The following is an 18414-nucleotide window of genomic DNA, read 5'->3' as shown; positions in this document are numbered from 1 at the left end:
TTAGAGTTGGTTTCTTTTCTAGCTTAGAACACATATCGTCAAAGATAGAAATAGAATATGCTTAATTTCTGACAGACATCCAGGTATATTAAATATCATCGCAGATAAGTCTATTGGATGGAGTCTACCACGTGGCTATCATCAATACTGCTTAAGACATATCTGCAGTAATTTCAACACTCATTTTAAAAATGTGCAGCTGAAAAGAGTAGTATGGTAAGCAGGAATCACTCATCAAGTTCGTAAGTTCAACTTTATCATGGGTAGGATTAGAATAGTGAATGAAGAGGCTTGGAGCTAGTTGTCTGGGTTAAAAAAGGAGAAGTGGATGTTGGCACATGATGACGGCCTGCGCTATGGTGTCTTAACTACAAATTTGTCGAAAGTTTTTAAGAGTGTTTTGCGAGGAGCTAGAAATGTGCCAATTACAGCTTGTGTTCAAATGATATTTTACCGTTTTGTGAAATACTTTAAAACGAGGCATGCCAAAGCCTTGAGATATCTATAGAATAATCCAAATAATCTTTTTACTCTTCATATTGCAATTAAGATTGCTGAAGATCAAGTTAAAGCTAACTAGCACCAAGTAACAGCATTCAACCTTCAAAGAAGCATATATGAAGTGCTTACGAGGAGAGCAAGCACAGGGTTATAAGGTGAAAAAATTTTTTATACTATTACTTTAATTGAAAAAAATGAAGCATGTACAAATATCCATGTTCACACGTTTTAGCTTTGTGCCAAGAAATTACTGTATATTTTAGTGGGTTTGTGGATAATGCATATACAATTACAACATATATGAATGCTTAGAGTGGCGAGTTTAATCTATTACCACATGAAGATTATTGGATACATACACGTATATTCAAATGTATTCCTGATCATCATCGTTTGAGACCCAAACAAAAAGGCAGACCAAAATCAACAAGACTGCGAAATGAAATGGATGATAGGTAAACAAGAAGTAAAAATCACTGTGGCATTTGGAAGGACTAGGGTCATGATCGTCGCCGCTGTCCTAGGATACTTCAACTTCAAGCAGTGAAAGATGTATTTTCAATATTATTTTATATATTTATGTGGGATGTTTTATGTATTTATATGGGATTGTAATTTTAATATTGTTTTCTATCTGAAGATGAACTGTATTGTGTGTTTAAGTTGTATTATATGATAATATTGTGTTTAAAATATATTTCTCATAAAATAAATGACTATCATATTTTTCATGCTCTAACACACTTGGTATAATATCATTATTTTAGATTCATTAGCGTGCTATGGCTTACGATCCACGGTATCTAGGCCCTCGAGACACGAGTATTCTTATATTGCAGGAGCACCATCAGTCACAGACTATTTTAGATGGTGGCGTAAGCATTTCAATCCTACTCTTATTACTAATATATTTTTAAAATCATATACATCATCTAATTATTATATCTTATTGCAGGAGCCCAAACATCTTAGACTACGACGATCCGATGTTGACTTCTGGAGGACAGAGCATATCCCACTTAGAGTGGTGGATTATTTGCGATATCTTGGATTCTATGAAGTGTATCCGATTGGTCGCATACAGATGAACGTTGGTCTTATTATTGCCTTATTTGAGAGATGGCGTCCAGAGACACACGTTGTATCTTCCATTTGATGAGGCGACCATCACGTTACAAGATGTCAGCTTCTTACCGAACTATCGGTTGATGGCGATCCAGTTACCGAAGTTGATCTCACACTTACCATTTCGGAGTGGCAGGCTTTATGCTTACGATTATTAGGATTTGAGCCCGACATCTAATTTTTCGATCATTCACGACTCAGGATAGAGTGTTTGGATGATCGTTATCGATATTTTCACATTGAGGATGATGCACCAGAGGAGATGGTGCAGCAGTATGTCAGAGATCAGGTGCTGCGGTTGCTTGGTGGTGTTCTATTATCTGATACTTCATCGAACAAAATAAAATTGATGTTTTTGCCATTATTGGAGGATTTAGAGTTCGTTCGTAGGCTCAGTTGGGGCAGTACAGTACTAGCTTGCCTGTACAGGGTTATGTGTCGAGGTTCCTATGCTGATCAGAGCGAGATTAGTGGTTATCTTGTATTACTACAGGTATGTGAATTAAAAATTTATATTTTTAATATTTTTAAAAATTTAATATTGTAGCTTTGATTTGATATATCGGGTATGATTTTTTTTAAAATTTACAGATTTGGGTATTAGAGAGGATGCCGACTATTAGTCCATTCGACGACAGTTGCTCGAGATGCCACCAGAGCAACATGACCTTGATATTCCATTCAGACTAGACGGACCATTGGGATATAGGTATAAAAATTTTACTTCGTTTACTTAAAATTTAGTACTATTTTAAATCTGAAAAAAATTATTTAACATGAGTAGACTGTCAAGCAGATAGAACGTTGCATTCAACGTTCATCATGTATCGATGAGAGTGGCATGGATTTATAGGTGCCAACTGGATACATTAGTTGATACACATAGATGGATAAATTTTAGTTATTTATAAATATTATTTTACAGTATTCATAATCTATTAAAATTTTAGCTTACTAATTTTTTTATTTTAACTTTGTCAGTTTTTGTGAGAGCCATATACACATGAGATATTGGCTATATTGCCGGAGACATGTACAGTTAGACATGACATATGGACTGCTAGGATGCTACTTATTTGTTTTGATGTGATAGAGTGGTATTTTTTCGACCATGTCCTGCGACAGTTTGGTTAGATTCAGGGCATCCCAGAGCAGTTTGATACCAGCTAAGGACTTCATCGTATTGATCGATGAGGAAGAGCTCGTATTGACTGGAGTATCAAACATGCAGAGTACATCGATTTTTGGGATGCACGTCGAGATCACGTTGTTCATGGTGATCCCATTTTGAGAGACCGTTCATATACCGAGGACTACATGGCTTGATTTTTTAGCATTATAGAGTGAGTCATTGGACAGCCTCGGTATGCAGTTCTCAGATATGAGGGCGAGAGTTTTGCTGTGCGTCTTTTGGTAAGACTATGAAAATTATATTTTATATCAATGTCTTTACTTCTAATAATTAAGATTGAAAAATAGTTTATGTTATTTATGTTATATTTTTATTTTATATTTTACAGTATATTACTAATTTTATTTTTATTATGTAGACTGATTCTATGTCGGGTCTTGTGTTGGACGCTCGTCGTACTTTATCTACGACTGATGAGGACGAACGGACTCGGATACTGCGTGAGATAGAGAGAACAAGTTCTGAAATATTAGTGGCGATTGATGTTGACCCATATAGCCGTGCGCTTTGGTATGGAGCAGCCGATGCGTCAGATATGAGATATACGCCGTCACCATATGTTCTACATATGCCATCCCGCATATTCTGCAGATGTCATCATTAGATGCTGCACATATGCCACCACCTTTTGATCCACAGATGGCAGCATCTTTTTCTTCCTACATCCCCAAGATGACATCATCGGGTACCAATTGGCCACATGAGTATGATACTTTCTTTTCAGGCCCATCCGTGTATCTAGATGAGAGGGTTGAGGAGATCGTTCAGTCCGTAGATGATCCGACAGCATCAGTTATTCCTGAGCAGCATGACCAGCAGACCTCCACTGATATAGGGAAGGAGCCATCACAGCAGATACAGAAGCGGAAGCAGCCGTTGAGGACCTTCCTGAGAAGGTCCAAGCAATCACGGGCACCACGACGTCCTTGTGGGACTTAATATTTTTTAGATTTATATTTAATATTTTTAAAATTTTTATTATACTATTTTTTGTACACTTGATATTTTTATTTTATTTTATATTATTAATTATTAATTTTATTTTATATTATTTAATTTCAAGTGATCGGATATAATGCTTTGTGGATATGGATACACATACTCTCATGTGTCTCAGAACATTAGGGGAGAAAAAGTTATGCTAAAAGGGCTATAAAAATTATAACGTAAATAATAATAATATGTCGGATAATTTAATTATATTTTTTAAAATATTTAAAAATAAGCTAAATCAGACAAGTCGGTGGGGAACCAGCAAAGTTCAAGCCGATTTTTCGATAAATGAGATGAATCGGACCGCACTGGTACATCTCGATCTAGTACAGGCACGAACAGCTACGTACGGTGCAGTATAGGTCGGTAAAGTTTCGGTACATTATGGTGCTTTTACCAACCGCTCGGTGCGATATGATTTGGGCTGCTATAAGTCGGTATGGGGATGATACGAATTGGTTTTCTATTTTTTTTAAATTTATTTGAATTAAAATTAAAATTTTTATTTTATTTTTTAATTAAATTTAAAATTTTTTATTTTTTAAAATTTAAAATTATAATTTTATTTTTTTTTATTTTTTTATTTTTAAATTTAAAATTTATATTTTATATTTTTTATATTTAAGTCTATTTTTGAAAATATCATTTTAAGTGATCGGATATTATGCTTTGTGGATATGGATACACAGAGTCTCATATGTCTCATTTGTTTCAGAATTAAAATTTTTATTTTTTAAATTAAAATAAAAATTATAATTTTTTTATTATTTAAATTTATATTTATATTTTTTTTATTTTTTATTTTTTATTTTTATGATATTTTTTTATTTTTTTAGATATTTTTTTATTTTTTTGAGATATTTTTTAAAAAAATTAATTTGAAATGAAGAAAGTAATTTGAAATGATATTTTTTATTTGAATTAAAATTAAAATTTTTATTTTTTTCAAAATTTAGAAATATAATTCTTATTTTTTTCCAATTTTTTTTCTTTTTTAATGTTGTTTTTTATTTTTTTAATTTTTTTGATATATTTTTTTAATTTTGAATTTTTTAAAAAAAATTAATTTGAAATAAGGATACTAATTTGAAATGGTGATTTTTATTTGAATTAAAATTAAAATTTTTATTTTTTGAAAAAATTAATTTTTTTATTTTTTCTGATTTTTTTAATTTTTTTATTTTTTGAAATATTTTTTTTATGTATTTTTTAAAAAAATTATTTTGAAATGGGGATACTAATTTGAAATAATGATTTTGATTTGAATAAAAATAAAATTTTTTATTTTTTTAAAATTTAAAATTATAATTTTTATTTTATATATATATATATTAGATATTTTTTAAAAAAATTAATTTGAAATGAAGAAAATAATTAGAAATGAAGAAAATAATTAGAAATGATGATTTTTATTTGAAACAAAATTAAAATTTTTATCTTTTTATAAATTTAAAATTATAATTTTATTTTTATTTATTTATTTTTTAAAAAATAAATAATTAAAGTTGTTATTTAAAATGATATTTTTTGAAAATGTCATTTCAAAATATTTTTTTTAAATCACTATTTGAAATGATATTTTTAAAATTATCATTTCAAATGATAATTTTAATTTTTTATTTTTTTTTTTAGCATCCACGTGGAATAGAAAGGATGGTGACATGATGGTTAGAAAACATTATTTGAAATAATATTTTATAAATTTATATTATTTTTATAAATAAATTAAAAATTATATTATTTTGATAAATAATTTTTTTTTTAAAATTATTTAGGTAATGAATCCGAGAGATCTTTCGGGTATACAATACTGGCTCCACATTGAGGCTCCACGGAGATTCTCATCGGAGCTATCTTCCATGGAACTTTCTTTGTAGGTCTCTCTCTTCCGACGTCGAGAGAGACTATCACCGACACCCACCGCAACGCTCGTTCTCGCTCTCGGTGTTGACCGTTTGCACCTTCTCCAATCATGGTACATCATCTGTCGGCGTTTCCACCGGCCGGCACTCAGGCGCAGCTAGTCGGCTTCAGGCCGACTGCCCCAACCGAAAGAAGGCCGCAACACCCCCAAATCTCAGCAGTGTTATCTTCTTCCCTCCAGGATCCTTTGCCCTCCTCTCATCATAGTTCTCTCCCCATTTAATCCATCCTCGCTTCACTTCGTTGCCGGGTCCATTTCTCCAACTCTCCTCCCCTGATGCAAAACGCCTGATTCCCATTTTTCTCAATTCAGCATCGGCTCCCTTCCTTGCTCCCCGCCGTGGCCTTCCTCACGTCTCTGAAGCAAACCCATGGCTCATTCATGCCAGGCGACGGCGCACCGCGAGAGAAGTCGAGGAGGTGGAGGCCGGGGACGGTGGTGGGGCCAGCCGTGGGGAGGGAGGGGAAAGGGCAAGGAGGTAGTTGACGATAGGAAAATGGGTGAAGGCGGTGGAGCAGCATGGAAGGGCGTCGTGGGCGAGCGACGAAGAGGGCGGAGAAGGGGGTGGGCGGCGAAGCGATGGAGGGAGAAGGGAACGAAGCGACGAGAATTAGAGAGCGGGGAGAGGAGGAGGTCCGATCGAGGCCATCGAAGCTGGCCTCGAGAAGGTCATTGAGGTCGCAGGAGGAGGATGGAGGGAGGCGACTGTTGCAAAGGAGAGAATTCGTGGTCGATGAAGGGGATGCGAGAAGGAATTGAGGAGGGGAGGGAGAACAACGGAGGAGAAGGTTTGGGGGTGGCCCGGAAGAGCTGGTGATGATGGAAGGGCAGCGGGTCGGCAATCCCGTTACCGCCTCTGCCCTCTCTGCCTCCGCCTCTGCCGACATTGAGGTTGAAGAGGTTCATTGAAACTTGTGTTTTAAAGAAGAGTGGGTGTGCAAACGGCGGAAAATTGAGGGGGGAGCAGCAAGAGAGCCCAATGGCGAAGCTCTTGCTGGACCACTCCAGCCTTCTTTTCTCCTCCTCTTGTTCTTGTCTCGACCCCATCCTATCTCCGACGTTCATCCCTGGCGTCGCCCTCCAGTTTCTGCTCCACAGTCTCCACCCCCTTCCCCCCTCCGAGGCGCCCAAATCCCTTTCCTAAATGTCGCTCCACTTTCCCCACCATCGTCCCTTCCCAACCCTCAGACGAAGCCACCGAAGGTACCCTCTGAATCCATCCAGCTCTCTCTTGAATAATCTCTTGTTCTGTTCCTTCTAATTTGCCAAAAAAGAAAAAAATCCTTATCCTGTATCATTAGTCGGTGCCCATGGAGTCGCATGACCCAAAAAAGCAGCCATCTTACCCTCTTGATGAGAAAGTATAACTTTCTCTACAATTGATTCTGAAAATCATGAATTTCGTTTTTCATTTTTCTTATAATTCATGATTTGATCTGCAGGTGTTGAATTTTGAGGGGGGTTTTGTAGCTCCTGGAATCATGGGAACACCCATGGCTTTGAATCTTATAAAAGCTGGGTACTTATTGTTGCTGTTGTTGGTATTTCTTAATTATATGCTTTAAAGATGATCTTGTTTTATTTGGACATGGGATTCTTTAAATGCATTTCTTGATTCCACTGAATAGGCAAGTCAATGATCCCTCAAATTAAATTAAAAGAAGACTTTTTCTGAAAAATTGCTTGCCTGCATCATCATAAAGGATTTTCAAATCATGTTCGAGGTACTGTTAGAAATAATGGTCTTTGCTTCTGACTTTTAAGTCGGGGCTCTTGTCTGCTGGTACTGTTACAAATAATAGTCTTCACTTCTGAATTTAAGTCGGGGTTCTTATCTGTTGTTAAATTGCATAACTTATTGTTTTACAAAAGATTGAGGGTGAGTCTGGGCAAAACAGTAAGGTTACTCCATTGTGACCTATGTATCATGACTTCCTGAGATGAAAACAACCTCTCTGCATGTGGTTTTAAAGCTCCATATATCCGATCCTCCTCTGATCCTGCAGTGGCCAGAGCCTCATGCATTGGAATGCACCTTTTTCTATTATTTTAGAAAAGATTGTACTATTTTGTTAATGTTGTCAGTGAGAATTTTGTCATGAAAGTTCTGTATGCCAACTGAGGATTGGAAGGATGCTATTGGGTTGCCATAGCTGATGTCATTAGGCTGCTAAACTGTATTGTTCTTGTGATAACCCAGCCCAATTGGGCCAAAAACCATCCCACAAAGCCCAGAATCAGCCCACAATCAAAAAAAAAAAAAAAAAGGGAACGGAAGAAGACTCCCTTTGGGAGTCTTCTTCTCCGATGAATCCTGATCGGAGAAGGATTCTAGGACCCTTAAAACACCAGGGCCCTCTATAAATAAGCCTCCCCTCTCCCTCTCGATCCTCCACCAGCGATCGTTGAGGTCAAATTCCTCTTTTTTTTCCTTGGAAGCCGCAGCACCCTTTTCTTGTGTTCGTTGGAAATCGAAGGTCGAAGAGGCCACCGGAGTTTAGGTAAGGGTTCAATCTTCCTTCCTCTCCCTCTTTTCTTTCTCCCCATGATTTTAGACCCCTCGCCGGCCATCGGGATCAGCAGAAAACCCATGAAGCGTGAAATCCCTGTTCGACCGGCCACGTTTCTCTCTTTTCCGGCCACCGGCACCGTCGATTTCGACGTCTCATCTCCGAGATCGGACCCCCATCTATCTCTCTCTCTTTCCTTGAGTGTTTGGCTGCCGGTGACCGATCCATGGTCGGAAATCATGAAGAAGGGGACGGATCCTCTGTTTTTTTCGAAAAAAAAAAAAAGAAAGGAAGGAAAGCTTGTCGGCCGAACCCCGTCACCGACTGGCTTCGCATGGTCGGCCGTCGTTGCCAGACCTCCGGCCAAGCCGCCACCCCATTAGAGCCCGAGCCACTGAGGGGGGGGACCTCACGGTCTTCCCCTGTTTCGGCCCAAGAAGGCCGCGGGAAGAAGGAAAAAGAAAAAGAAAAGAAAAAGGAAAAAGAAAAAGAAAAGAAAAAAAAAAAAAAAAAAGAAAAAAAAGAAAATAATAATAATAATAATAAACATATGTGAGAGAAAGTTTTTCTCATCTCTCTCTTAAGTTTTTCTCTCTCTAGAATTGAATTTTCTCTCTCTACCTTCTCTCTCTATTTTCTCTCTCTGGATTTTCTTTCTATTTTCTCTCTCTAGACCCTTTTATTTTTTTATGGATTTTGTCCCTCTAGGGTCATTCTCTCTCTCTGATTGCATCACAGACCCTAGGAGAAACTTGAGATGAAAATATGATGATCTGAGACTGCTCCGAAATTCGTGCAGTAGATTGGATCCCGATCCGATCCTTATTCGAAATTGATAACATCGATCATGGTTAATCCATATTAAGTCACCCTGATATAACCTCTGATGATCTCAACCATGATTGTCACTTTTGAAGGATACGAAGATTCTCTCTCCACTTTCTCTCTCTACTTTCTCTCTCATGACTGACTTTCTCTCTCTAAGAAGATCTATGAATCCTGTATCGAGTTATGCCTTCATCTTTTAGAGGCTCATATTGACTCTAACAAGATGATCCGAAGTTGCTTTGATATCCGTGCTGTATGTCGACCTCATTTGGCCATATCAAGTATTTTTCAAACCCATTATTAAAGAACCCTATTGATTGATCTTGATCTTAATTCGATCTGTGCTTCACGATTTCTTGATCAAGTCACTTAAATCTGACCCTCAGATCAGAGACCCTGAATTGCCCTGGTATCTGGATGGTCCGACACATCCGGACAACAGTCCTCTTTCCTTATGATTTAATTTTATTATATTTATGGAATAGAAATTGATGATGATTTGATATTTTAAATAGGATTAGCTGATTCTTTTAACGAAGTCTGAAGATCTAAGATGAACGAGGTAAGTAGATCTTATGCTCCTTATTTATTTTTAAATGTTCATGTTTTTATGCAAAGAATTGCTATTGATGAAATCATAATTTTTCATAAAATAAGGATCGGCATATGTGATATGAAAAAGTATGTTTTATTATGAGCATTGATTTCATGAATATGTCTTATAAAAATAGCATGATTATGAAGCATGAATTTCATTGTTTTTCCATCTATGTATATGTATGCTTTAAAAAAAATATATAATGATTTCAAAGGCTCTCAGATGGCTATGAATGAATCCGTTCGGGAAGGTCGACATCTGGAGCTAGCATCCACACGAAATATGGCCCTGCCAACGGGTATAAAGTTGGCACATGAATTAAGAACTCTGTCGATTAAGAAACATGGCTCTGTCACGGGTATAATAGTGACCTTAGCACGAATATCTGTGAGCAATGTTTTGAAACATGACATGAATACATGATGAAAATGATTTACGATTCATGATTGTGAAATATACATGATTTATGCATGCATGATGAGTTTATAACTTGTTTTGTTATATGCTCTATGAAATGCTTTATTTTGTATTACCTGTTATTTTCTAAATATTGCATTATCATGAAAAACTTATGTTTGATCCGATAAGGAAGTGCAAGTTCTACTTACTGGGCTAGTGTAGCTCATATTCTTTTTGTTTTCTTTTTGTTTGAACAGAGAAATAAGGTTAGGATCGGAAAAAGGAATCCAAGCTTGAAGATCGGCATAGCAAGCTTGAAAATTTGACAGCAGAAGTTTAATTTATTTTATAATCATGGATTTGTAGTTATTTATGAATATTGAGATTCGGGTTAGTATTTGCTTTTGGATTTAGATGCTCTGAACCAATATTGATTCGATTATTTGATGAATAATAGAATTGAATCTTTTTGTTTGACGGATTTTAGATGATTATGATGGATTGATTTCGTGTTATCGTGGGTTCCATCCCTCGGTAGCATGGCCGTGTTATGTCCCGGATTTGGGGCGTGACAGTTCTAATCTTGTCTTCTTTATCCTATTTCATCCTCTTGTCATCAGAGTGCTAAATTTGGAGAATGATTTGGTTATAGGATATTTCTTATAAGCAGCTGGTTTTTCTTGTGCTACTGAATATTTTACAGAATCCATAAGCTTAGTGCTAACGTCTATTGGTCTATGATATCATACATCTTAAGTATTCAATTGAAGTGGTTTCTCATGACACTTAATATCACAATTTTGTAGTCCTGAAAGGCTAAGCCCATTCAAATGGAACATTGTTTCAGCTTTCAATTTATATCTGCATTTATGTATCTACAACCAAATGAGTGTATTTGTGAAATCCAATTTCCGGTGTATCTTGGAAACTTTTTTTAAGTCTAACTTCTTGCCTTTCCTTTATCGTAGATGCAATATTACTGTTTAGAATAAATCTAAGAGCAAGTGTGATCAGATCATCAACCTTGGCAGAAGGTATGTCATATAATTAACAAACAACATACAAGCTTGAAGTTTGGATTGTTTTCTCTCTCTGCTATCTATTTATCAATATTCCATGTATTTGTTCTGCATACCAATGGAAAGTGCTCTTTTCCTTATATATATTGTAAGTACTACTTGATGGTGAGTGTATCCTACCACATGATTTTATTATAATATTCTCAGATCTAGATCCTTGCCAAATCCAGGACTGATCTTCATCACTTCTGATCTGCTTGAAGAAATGAATCCTGAAGATCAATGGCATAAATCTATAACCTGTTGTAAACATGTGAATTGATTTTTTCCCCCCAAAACCATGTTTGTTCTGGCTGAAGAGTACCATGTCTATTAAGTTAGGCTCTTTTACAATTAATTAGCAGGTGTCTAATGATTGAAACACTATGGTGGCTTCTGCCATTGTATTTTAACATCTACTAGCTATACATCGAAGAATATCTTCTAATTGATCGAAAAGATAAAGCATCTAAACATGTTCATTCACTTCTAGTCAACTAACACTGTGGATTCATTAAAAGATCACATTTTGTGGAAGTGAAACACTAGAGTAGGCATATTTACTACAGGCTCACTTGAATGTATATCCATTGAACTAATGGATTATGCAGTGCACTAATAATTTTTTCTGTTACTTGTTATAAACTCATGGTTATAATATCACTGCAAATTTCTCCCCTATATCATTTACATTTTTTCATGACTATTCATTTGCAATTTCTTACTGCTATAGCCCTTTTTTTTTTTTTTTTTGTTTGGGTGTCAGCTGTATAGGCTTTTTTTCCCAAAGAAATAGATGAGGAAGGAAACAACAAGTGATAGATGTTATGATCTGACCAGTTTCTTTTCATACTTGTATTCTATGAGCTAATACTTGGGCAATAAAATTTCATCGAACTATCAGGTTTTGTTGCATGATGTGTAATGCCTTTTCATCTCAGCGACTGAGCCAAATATCCAAGCTTCTTGTTTTAGTGGAAATATTTATTATTCAATTAGATATCAATAACTCGAGCATTCAAAATCCTAACATCTTGTTGTTTTTTTTCTTGAGATTTTTGAGATGATTATGCAATGCCACATAAGTTGTTCTAGTTAGATCATAAAATAGTATTTTTGTCAATTAATATTTTCTTTTATATTTCAACCAGAACTGTTTGAAGAGATTCCGGTGCTTCACCTATAGGTACGGATCGTCACCCGTAGAAGTTGCATCATCTGGCAATGTGACTTTTACGACGCTTGCTGATCCTGCAAGGGCAATATGTTGTTGAATAATCCTTCCTCATATGGGATTACAATTCCTTAAAAAATAAAAAAAGGGGAGAAGAAACCTATTTAATGGGAGCAATAGAACTTTTGGGTTGCATGAAAGCCTGGGTACAAAAAGGTTTCAGGTAACTTTTTTTTTTTGGGGCAGCGTATGGAAGCAGTGAGAAGAAAAAGGTTTCTCACATGACTTTTTGGTGGTGTGCAGAGACCAGCGCACAACACATGGAAGAGGCTTAGTGGTGTGTGGAAATCTTGCGCGGTGCGGAACCCACTGCGTGAAAGCCAAGAGGCACGTGAAACACTGTGACGTGGAAAAAGAGTCCGTAAAGGACTCTAGCCTTTGTCCTATAAAAGGGGGGCCCTGTGGATGTGAGAATAGAACACAAGAAGGAAAAAAAAGCTGCGAGAAGACCGTGAGCCACCAAAAAGAGAGAGGGAAAGGGAAGAAGAGAGGCTTGGAGGGTGCTTCGTTCAATAAAAGAAGATTGGAGAGCATCGATTGGAGGAGTTCGCTCAACCTCGGAGGAGGGTTCTTTTGGAGGTTTGTTTCATCTTTGAATTTATTCTTTCTTGTATTAGAAGCGGTGTTCCCGATGTAGTGTCAGAAAAAAAATTTTATACTTCAAACTATTATTATAGTGGAAGCTCCTTTTTGCTCTGTTCCTTGTGTGGACGTAGGCTTCGATTGAACCATGAAAAATTATGGTGTTCTTGCGATTGCTGTGATTTTTCTGTATTTATTGTTAGCATGTTTTTATTCTTTCTATTTATTCTTCTGGAGTACTCAAATCCCAACATATGTATACCGTGGTTTAATTTGCTCATTTGTGCAATCATATTTCCTGTAATGCTATAGCTGGTACTTCCATGCATAGATTGATTTCGTAATTGGGACAAATGATCTACTTGAAGAATGGGTCCAGGAAAAGGTTATCCTTACCTTTCCATGATAAATTTGAAATCAGCATTCTAGAAGCAACTGTTCTTCTTGTCCTCATTATTTTTTGAAAATATGATCGGATTCAATCTTAAGCAGGATGCTATCATCTCCTTTTGTGATCTTGAATTCTTGATCAGGTCTATCTTAGGTGAGTTCTGGAATGGCCACCATCATGATCCATTTGTGTTCTTACCGACTATTGTCGCAAAATGCTCCTTTTCATGGAACTATTCCTATTATGAAGATATTTAAAGAGGTAAAGTTCGTATTGAAGAACAACTAGTCTCTTATACACTCTATCATGTTTGAATGTACATATGCCCTCTGGCTTGCTGCATGCTGCTTGCAACTATCAGGAAAGACCTTTAAAATAAAAACTAAAAGAGAGATGTATGCTTGCAGCTATGTGTATGGACTTCAAAAATTAAAACTTGAAGAGAACAGGTCAAATGAAGATAGTCTTAAAACTTAAAGAGAACAGGTCAAATGAAGATAGTCTGTTGGGAAAGTTCTTACCAGTCTTTCTGGATTTTATCAAATGATTTGAACTGCTTGATTTAGAGCATTATAGAGACTTGTCAGACTGTTAGAGCCTACAATCCATTAGCGTGAGCTGTTTTGCCTACCATCTATAGCATTGTCTTCAACATGACTTTTCTGCTGTTTCAATAGTTTCTTGCTGTCTGTTGGCTTGTTCAAGCTGGAGTAAAGAGTATTAATTTCGCTAACTGTAATATTAAATTACTGTTTTAGCTACTTCCTTTTCTATCACAGTATTTCATTGGTATAAGCATTCTACGTTGACAAGTTGTGTGTTGTTTCCACAACAATGAATAACATAGTGGAGTATACATGCATACACACACACATACATTCATATATATGATATCACTTCACTCTGTATAGATAATCACAGGTACGTTGATATATCGGCCATCAATGGTGCCACTTCTAAACTGATATACAAGCATATCAAAGATACAGGGGCATCTTTTTTAGAGGTTAGATATTTTGTCGTCTTTTTTTGAGGTTAGATATTTTGGTTTTTATTTTCCTATTTTAGAAACTATTTCTTGCAATGAATTCTTAGTATGCCTATGTAATTGTACTTGTGTGTCAGTGTGCTTCAATTATACAGCAAACTGTAGTGCTTCTTTAACAGGCTCCAGTTTCAGGCTCTAAAAAGCCTGCAGAAGATGGCGGGCTGATTGTTATCACCTCAGCTAAATTTATTTTCAGATGTTAGCAATCAGTTGAATTTATCTGTATTGCTTGTTTAGTTATTCTGAATTGTGAATGGCACTTAAAGTAGATTCAAATTGTTAAGCTGATTTTGTGTTATTTGGTTTTGATTTTGTCTTGCAGTTTTAATCTTGTTTCCTGTTACTTTCTTAATTAAATCTGGTTTTCTTGTTTGTTGAAGTTGGATTTAACTTGTTATAGGGTGAGTTCCATCGTGGACCTATGATGCAGTTGTTAAATTTGCAGGTGATGCATCTTTATATGAAACAGTGGCACCATTCTTAGACATCATGGGGAAGGTCGATTCCTCTCATCTGCTCCTAAATTTTATTTAAGAATGTGCCTCACTTTGTACTTACACGTATTGAGATCTCCGTTGTGATATTATTGAATGGAATCTGAATCAAGATTCTATCTTGGGGAGGTTGGAAATGGTGCAGCTATGAAACCAGTTTTCAACATGATCATGGGAAGGTTTATCTGGTCATGTACTCAATCTAAGTAGATGCACCTCTTAAATGGACTGTTCCAAATATGTGTTATATTTATTTTATTGTTACCCTACTCTTGCAGTATGATGGCTTCCTTTTCAGAAGCTTTGCGTCCCCGCTAGAAAGTTGGACTGGACCCTAATATTCTTGTTGAGGTAGGTTGAAATTGAGTGCAGCAAATTGGGCATATTTTTCAGACTGTTTTCCTAATTCCTTACCTGGCAGTTCTTTTGTATGAACTTCTTATACCGCATGTGGTGCTTTTGTATGAACTTCCTACACTGCAGGTGATATCACAAACTGCTATTAGTGCACCCACGTATTCGGTCAAGGGACCTTCTTAATGGTGATGGCCTCCTGTCCAACTGCTTAAGGATTTTGGATGTCTAAAAGTGATGGAAAACATGAAGTAGACATGAATCTTGGTCTCATATAAGGCTTGCTTTATATGTGGCAGGATTTAATGCCTGCTTTGGGCTTTCCTGAATCTGCTTCTCCACCAATTCCAATTGCAGCTGCTGCTCATAAGTCATAATTTGTATAAAGAAGCCAAATCTCATGGCCTTCATGTTCAGGACTTCTTGGCAGTTATTAGGCATTTAGAGGGAAATTGTGACATCCCCAACACTGGAAAAACTTACAACCTCCTTTGAGCCTAATTTATGATATTGCAGGTTTTCTATGATGGTATCTGAACAACTCTGCCAAGGAAGTTTTAGCTGGGATTTCCTGGGACGAAGTTTGCATTCTGGTTTCTTGATCTCATATAAGTTATACTACCTTAGATTGTTTTCTAAAAACTTGTCGTCGCTGCAGAGTAGGGAAACAGTGTTGCACTTGTCAAAGCTACAACACAGAACGATGTTGAGTCAGTTTAGACGAAACTTCAGGCCTTCTTGTTGCAAATATTTACATGCCACTGTATCTAAAGTCTCCATTGCTGTTATTAAGATATTTTTATCATTGACTTTACTTTATTGGATATTGATATATATTAATTCGAAATTTGTTGTAGCATACCTTTGCCATGAAGCAGGTGCTACCGTGAACGTGATAAGATTTTAAGTGCTTTTCCGTAGCAGGTCGGGACTCTAGACATGACAGAGTTCTGAAATGCACACGAGAATGCTAATTGTTGATTTGTAGACAAATCTTCCAAGAATTGCAACGGTGTATCAAGCTTTGGCTGCAAAGCTCCTGATGGTGACAGTTAAAAGGTTTGCTCGGGAGCCCAAAAGCAGCAAATCGTTCCTTGTATGCATTACTTAAAGGCTCTAAGGACATCATCTTCAAGTGGTTGTTGCTTGGTTTTAAACAGATTAGTTTGTCAAGGAAGTCCATGAACAAACTTACTAGCTGATGAAGGTTTTTGGACAACCTTTATGCTTGCAAATATGCAGACTGTTCTCTACTCTAACATGGTCGGCTAATGGATGCAATTGGCTGCTGCTACTGAGGTTGTTAGAACCTTACCCATCTGCGTTTCCTGGAACGTGCATACTTGGTGAGAAATCGGTTTGTATCTGTAATGGACACTGATACCATCTTTTGCAAAATTTTAGGCCGTTATTATCCTGACCGATGTAAACTGATTTGTCCCGAGGTATCAGCGAGAAAGAAAAATTTCCTTCTTTTTAACAATATACATATATACATGTATGTATGTATGTATGTATGTATGTATGTATGTATGTATGTATTTTTGTATGTTATGTATATGCCTATAAAAATAGTAATCCTTCTTTATCTGTTGCATTGTGGATTCGTCGCTCAGAAAAGTCAGCAGAAATCACAAAAAATCTCGGTTCCTTTCAGTCTTTCCGGCTTTCCTTTTTGGCTAGACATATCAAGGTCTTGTCTCGTCATGGTTTAAACCATCCAGTGAAATGGTGGAGACATCACGCTCCAAAAGATCTTTTGATTCCCTCGTAGGAAAGGAATTCACTTTGAATTTTGGAAGATCATTCCCAAATCTCTCATGGACAAATCCACGTCTAACTTTCGAGGTGGAACCAAGCTAACGTTTTGGAAACCCAAACGACTTAGTTCGCACTCAACTACAAAACCTTCTACTGGATTGAACCGTCGTGACCCACATAAAATTGGACATGTCGGGTCGATCCTAACGTTGTCTCTACGTGACATCAATCTTTCCCGATCGTAAAATGGCCACATGCGCCTATAGACATAAATAATGGCAGTAGGAAGGTAGGGGTTAGATAGCCTGAACCGGTGGAGGTACCAGTCCTAAAACAAGAGAAGCTGCTAGCCTTTGGATGTTGGACTAAAGCTTGACCGTCCGGTGCACGCAAGGTACCGCCAACCATGGACCAGGGGTTAGGTTCTGTGTAGTCTAAAGACAACTCGTCACCACAAGGAAAAGATGCATCTCTTCTAAAACGTCACGGCTGACTCACTACTCTACGTGTAGTACTGTCATCTGACCGTCAGAATCACCAGCTGCGTCGTCGTGCACCCAAATTTATGTACTGCTTCAAAGCTGCAGTGTACCGTGGCCTTTGGACCAGAACAGCTTCGCTTTGTCCTGCATGCTATTTAGAACCCATCCGTCTCGTCGCCTTGTGGGTGTAGTCGGTGCCAGAGCAACCTTGGGGCAGGCATCAAAATTTCATTCGAAAATAAATGATCAATTAACAGAGCAACCTTGCAGAACGGGGGCTACCGCCTGACTAATTGGCCTTGATGGTGTTGGATGGTTGTGATCCGTCTTCACTACTACTGGCTTAAATAACAACATATCTGATCAACCAACTAGACGTTTGTGATGGAATTATCAGCTGGCCTGGCCTGACAGATGTATTCTTCGTATTGAACTTGTATTAGTGCTCAACATGAGCAGCGGATTAGTTGTTTAATGCCGCCAGAAAAGAAATGATGATTTAATCATTTAGAGAAACAAAAGCAATAGATTATACATGTCAATATATTTTCAATATTTCTTGATGCATCTTATCAAATACAGAATATAATAAATAATAGGAGGTTATACAGCTTTAATATAGAATCTACCATGGAACAATATTGACCGTCATGTAATCTATATATGGTAGTGAAAAATGGCCTAGTTTTTGGATGGCATGTGCATGGATTGGTTAAACTTTCTGCTCGCACCAATGGAGAATGGTGACAGGTATGAAACCAATAATAAATCAAAATGTCCCCGGTGGTAATGTCGTAGTCTTAGTTGTTGGTTTGTTGAAGCAGCTCTCTTCATTTTGCCATCTCCGAGCTTTACCATCATGATCAATGACATCTCGATGGAGTTTTTTCACTCTTCTATTTGACTTCGCCAAGGTTGCTCTCTATCCCCCTACTTATTC

The 18414-nt window shown here is 36.9% G+C and overlaps 1 protein-coding gene across 37 annotated transcripts; it reads left to right on the top strand.

Moving 5' to 3' along the window:
- The first annotated feature begins 5609 nt into the window (after window positions 1–5609).
- Window positions 5610–16828, top strand: LOC105032911 (uncharacterized). Of its 37 annotated transcripts, none has more exons than XR_012139327.1 (9): window positions 5610–6938; window positions 7178–7254; window positions 11039–11104; window positions 12280–12525; window positions 12606–12941; window positions 14257–14341; window positions 14784–14881; window positions 15156–15228; window positions 16089–16828. XR_012139327.1 is itself a non-coding variant. In XM_073253166.1 (8 exons), exons 4-7 carry the CDS (start codon window positions 12470–12472, stop codon window positions 14865–14867), a joined length of 561 nt encoding a protein of 186 aa, XP_073109267.1. In that variant the 5' UTR covers window positions 5610–6938; window positions 7178–7254; window positions 11039–11104; window positions 12280–12469; the 3' UTR covers window positions 14868–14881; window positions 14991–16087. The 37 variants fall into 37 exon arrangements, 13 of the variants coding, with proteins under 13 accessions (XP_073109267.1, XP_073109268.1, XP_073109260.1 ...); XR_012139326.1 differs by lacking the exon at window positions 16089–16828 and adding an exon at window positions 15748–16087; XR_012139318.1 differs by lacking the exon at window positions 16089–16828 and adding an exon at window positions 14991–15052 and having other exon boundaries at window positions 15156–16087.
- Window positions 16829–18414: the final 1586 nt, after the last annotated feature.

The sequence above is a fragment of the Elaeis guineensis genome, chromosome 2, assembly GCF_000442705.2.
Source record: "Elaeis guineensis isolate ETL-2024a chromosome 2, EG11, whole genome shotgun sequence".
Taxonomy (NCBI): domain Eukaryota; kingdom Viridiplantae; phylum Streptophyta; class Magnoliopsida; order Arecales; family Arecaceae; genus Elaeis; species Elaeis guineensis.
The sequence above is the reverse complement of the archived record's forward strand: the minus strand, read 5'-3'. Positions and strand labels throughout refer to the sequence as shown.

What these genes read in the sequence shown, in the direction of transcription:
- LOC105032911 (XM_073253166.1), top strand. Translation starts at nt 12,470, where the DNA reads ATGGGAGCAATAGAACTTTTGGGTTGCATGAAAGCCTGGGTACAAAAA. An exon ending in TGGGTACAAAAAGGTTTCAG is followed by an intron (nt 12,526 to 12,605) that starts GTAACTTTTTTT and finishes GGTGGTGTGCAG; the next exon opens with AGACCAGCGCACAACACATG. An exon ending in GGAGGAGGGTTCTTTTGGAG is followed by an intron (nt 12,942 to 14,256) that starts GTTTGTTTCATC and finishes AGATAATCACAG; the next exon opens with GTACGTTGATATATCGGCCA.